General features: G+C 31.1%; 1 protein-coding gene across 1 annotated transcript; it reads right to left on the reverse strand.

Annotated features, from left to right (window-relative positions):
• Window positions 1-3,642: 3,642 nt before the first annotated feature.
• Window positions 3,643-4,485, reverse strand: LOC112595595. The gene has a single exon (XM_025340861.1). The coding sequence runs from the start codon at window positions 4,483-4,485 to the stop codon at window positions 3,643-3,645; it is 843 nt and encodes a 280-aa protein (XP_025196646.1).
• Window positions 4,486-4,808: the final 323 nt, after the last annotated feature.

A 4,808-nucleotide genomic window follows, 5' to 3' on the forward strand; every position in this document is an offset into this window, starting at 1 on the left:
TTTGAGTTATGACTACTGTTGAATAGAGAAAATAAGCTCTATAAAATGCAAGAACCACATTCAATATAATTTTTATTTAGCCACTATAGAGATGTGTCAGTATTGAATTATTTAAATGTTAGTTAATTTTCAATGCAAGAGAGCCATATTCACTTTATGGCAGTATACTTATTTTAATTTATCCAAATTATCACTGAAGTCAAATTCAAGACTGCCTTATTTCGACTTGCGGCGTTTGCACTGAATAAAAACTAATTATCGTGTGATATGTTGAATGCAAAACAGCAATATTTAGAGTTGTGGCAGTATTGCATTTATAATTTGTCATAGTGCAGCCACAACACAAAATATGACTGTATTGTATTTATTAGATAGAATAGTTGTTTTGCGCCAAATTGTCATATCGATTAACAATGGTTATCATTATCAATCAATTTAATAAATTATGTTAATATCATTATCAATTGGCTTATAATTATTATTATCATATGTTTTTAAGTAGTAAGTACCATACATGAATACGTTTTATTATTTCAAGTTCTAAAATTTAAATCATTATTATTTGTATTAATATTTGTATTACCTAAAGTATTAAAATGTCAAGATTCACTAGAAGCGCCAAAATGTTAAATCTAGTACTAGTAAATAAATTACAGAATAATATTATGTCGTTTAAGAAAGTCTTACCCAGGATATTAATTATGAAAATACTATAGAAACAGGTAGTGATATTATATTCAGCTAATCCTTAAACGTTTTAATAAAGTAATCAAATATCTTATACCTATTACCTTATATTATCTTATATTTTTAAATACTTTTAATTCAAGTATTTGAAGCAGTAGGTATTCTAAATAGTAATACTGTTGTTTCTACATATTAAGTTTTGTGTATTGTAATGTTGTTTAAGTTTAATATAAAATAATTGTTTGATTACATTTAAATAGTTTTAAGTAGCATCAATTTATAAATAGGTATACAGTTCATATAGTATAATATCTATCATTAGCCATTAGGTATATTTAGCAATACGTAACCGAACCAGAAGTTGCCAACAATACTATAAATTTTGAGTTGTGGCAGTCTTGTTCTAGGAGTGCGATATATCGTATAAGTTTGGCATCGAATTAACGGAGTTTAACGCATGAATAGTAGTACAATAATACATTTTCACGTATGGTTGAAATTATAATAAAAGTAAATTTTACACATTGGAGTAGGTACATTTATAAATAATTCATATAGTATATTTATTTTTTAAATTCAATGTGTTGAATGTAACGTCAATGTTATGAATCTATTTAGTTTTTCTCAAACGTACAAATATAAAGTAAGTACATGAATACATAATATTATATAATATTCAACTCTATTATGTAAATTTTGTTTTGTTATATTTAGATTAGCAATCAAAATATTAATGAGAATAGAATAGGTAGGTACATGGATAAAATTATATATTATTATTATATTTTCGATTGAATATATTTAAAAAAAACTAAGAATACAATATGACGTTAACATAATTGACGCCAGACACAAAAAAACACACATCATTGTAAAACTATAATAGATTTATTCATCGCTTCGTTTAAAATTTAAAATATTATGACATTAATTTCTGGGAGGTAATTTACATCAGCTTATTATTTTTTTGCTTTGTTTATTGAAGTAGGTACTAGTAAAATTATTGTATTAAAAATGAAATCATAAACATACATTATTCAATATTTCAAAGCTAAAAAGTGTTTGGTGTATAAATATTAAATACTGTATACTAGACAGTTGTCGAAATACCAAAAGGTCAACAATGGATTAAATAAATTCTTGTGTTTGTATAGAATTATCTAATATGCACATTACGTATGTTCCAGTACAGCCGGAAATGGTAAAATAAGTAAAATTAAGCTGCCTAATAAGTAGTATTGAGAATAGATAAATAAAAAAATAATCTAGATACAAATAAATATAACATCAATGGATTTTATTCAGATGAAGATAAAAATTATAATACATTTACTTTAGATAAACATCCTTTTTTTACACTTATTTGTATTTTTTTTTTTTTTTTATATAAGTTTATAATGACGTAGTAAGAACATACGATTTATGATAACCAGGTCTCAAAAGATTTAGCAAATATATATTTTTTGAAGTCATAAAACATCGAAAGTAAAATATACAAATTGATTTACACTATCCTGATGTCGTAGAAAAAATTTTATTTTACAAATTTAGAATTTTAAGTGCTATTATAGGTATATTTTTATATGATTAACTTTTATTTTAAAAGCAACAAATATATAAAGTTAAAATTTAAACGACTTTTATCAAAAAACCACGTAAATTAGAAAATTATTTTTCAGTTAAAAGTTTATAAAATTTTTAATATTCATATCTGAGATATGAAAATTTAATATAAAATTACAGAACTTATAAGAAAATAAAAGTTTTTCAACTTACATCAATATTCTATCAGAAAGTAAAATTAACTTTGTAAGAACGTTTGAAAATCAAATTATTACGACAATGCATACTCACCCGTAAAAGATCTATTTTTCCTAAAACGATTTTTGTTATTTTGTTGAAATTCAGAAATTAATAACCGTAAATAGTAGATACTTGAAATGTTCACCAAAAGTTAATATTATCATCACCCATACATCGAATAATTTAATCTTAGTTATTATTAGATATTTTCAATGCTTTTATATTTTACATATTTTTCGGTCAAAATTTAGAACGTAGAATGATAATTCCGGCTATTTACTCGGGGATTTGAAAAATGGACTATGGTAATGGTATCTGTATCTTAATGGTAAGTTCATTAATATCTAAATGACAACTTAATTTATTTTATTTTTATGTTAGCAATAAATTTGTTTGAGTAAGTAATAATTACACGTATATATACTAAATAATATATTATAGTAACGGTAAATGGCGCCACTTGTATCATTTTATTGAAAAAAATATTTATTATTTACGGTGTAAATGTTTAATACATTTTTAAGAAATTATTATCTAAATTGATGCATACACAATATTAATTCTGTTAGACAACGTCATCGTTTTGTTCTAACAATCCCATTAGATTAAACGAATACAAATAATACATGTATATTAATTTTTTTAAACACGGGTACACACAAGTTTAGTACGGACGGTATCCCGGTCATTGTTATAAAAATGATTAATACGCATGACATTACACAACGTATAAGGTATTATAATAATTATACACATTTACATATCTAAGTGTTGAATTAAACAAAATATTATTTTAGAAATGTATTGTTTACATATTATATTGATATTTATTACGGGCTATAGATAGTATACATTTATGCATGAGCACATTGAACGACTTAAACAACATATCATTATAATACCCATAACAGAATAAATAATTTTAATTACCTTTTTTTTTTTTTCCTTATGATATCGAAGACTGGAGGAGGAACCATGGTACCAGTACTTCTCCTCCAGCCGCCATCGTTTATTGTCAAAACAAAAACATACAATAATTAGCAACGGTGGGCCGTCCCCCACTTGCTGCTATTACACGCAAGTGATGTAAATTATCAAAAAAAATACCAATACAATTAATACATAGTCGCTCCGTTCTCCCCGATTGCCTAGCTATGGTGGATTCCGTTCGTTCACAGCCTGTCGCGCTCTTTCCTCTTCTTCCTTAGCTGAAAGGATATTCTCCACCATGCCGTAAAACAGCTTAAATCGTTCTTCGGCTTCACTCAGGATGGCGTCCCTCCCGTGAGCGTCCACCGGCAGAAGCTCGAACGCCGGTCCGCAGATAATGTCCGGGACGTCGTCGGTGCTCGGTCGATGGCCAATCCTGGCGCTCAAGGGTTCGCGAAAGCCGTCCCAGTGGGGGCAATCGAACAAAGTGTGTTCGGCGGTGTCTGATTCACCCGAGCACTGCCAGCAGCGCGGGCTGGCGGCCCTATTCATGCGATGGAGGTACCATCCGAAGCAGCCGTGGCCCGTGAGTGCCTGTGTCATATGAAATGTCAGAGACACCCATGGGACGGTCCTTTCCAGCCATCTTGGTAAGTCAGGGATGACGCGGCGCGTCCAGGCCGCCTTTGGGGTAGCACGCCATCTCGCCTTCCAAGCGACGATCGTATTTTTCCTTGCCTCGTGTTTCACGACTGCTTTGGGAGGCCGTTGTTCGCCGGGTTCCATCACGGCACGCAGACGGGATCCGATGCTCTGCCTTTCCAGCCCAAGCAGGTCAACGGGCGGCATGCAGGCCAAAACCAGGGCGGCCTCGTCCGATACGGTACGGTATGATCTGATTACCCTTGAGGCGGCGGTCCTCTGCGGACGGATCAAGATCGCCCTAGTTCTGGCGACTTCTGCAACAACAGGGATCCAGACGGGAGCAGCGTACAGCAACTGACTCTCCACGACAGATGAGAGCAGCCTCCTCTTCCACTGAGCTGATCCACCAATGTTGGGCATGAGCCTGGATATCGCAGTAGCCGAGCGGGCCGCCTTCGCAGCGACGGTACTCGCGTGTGGAGATAATTTTAATTACCTATATAAATATAAATGTGGCCATAGTATTTCTTATAGTTCTAATTTAAGATTTTAAAATATAATTGTTTGGCTTCTAATTTCGGTTTTTGTTTATACAACTACAGGAAAAAAAGTTGCTGGTTCATATTATTATTGTAAATTATATATTTGATGTAAGTTTGATAATTAGATAGTTAATGAAGTAACACAAAACAAAATATCATAGAACTTACTGCATACTACGATTGTCGGTTTGTACCAATATT

This window comes from Melanaphis sacchari, unplaced genomic scaffold (assembly GCF_002803265.2).
Source record: "Melanaphis sacchari strain LSU unplaced genomic scaffold, SCAv2.0 Contig28_pilon_pilon, whole genome shotgun sequence".
NCBI lineage: Eukaryota > Metazoa > Arthropoda > Insecta > Hemiptera > Aphididae > Melanaphis > Melanaphis sacchari.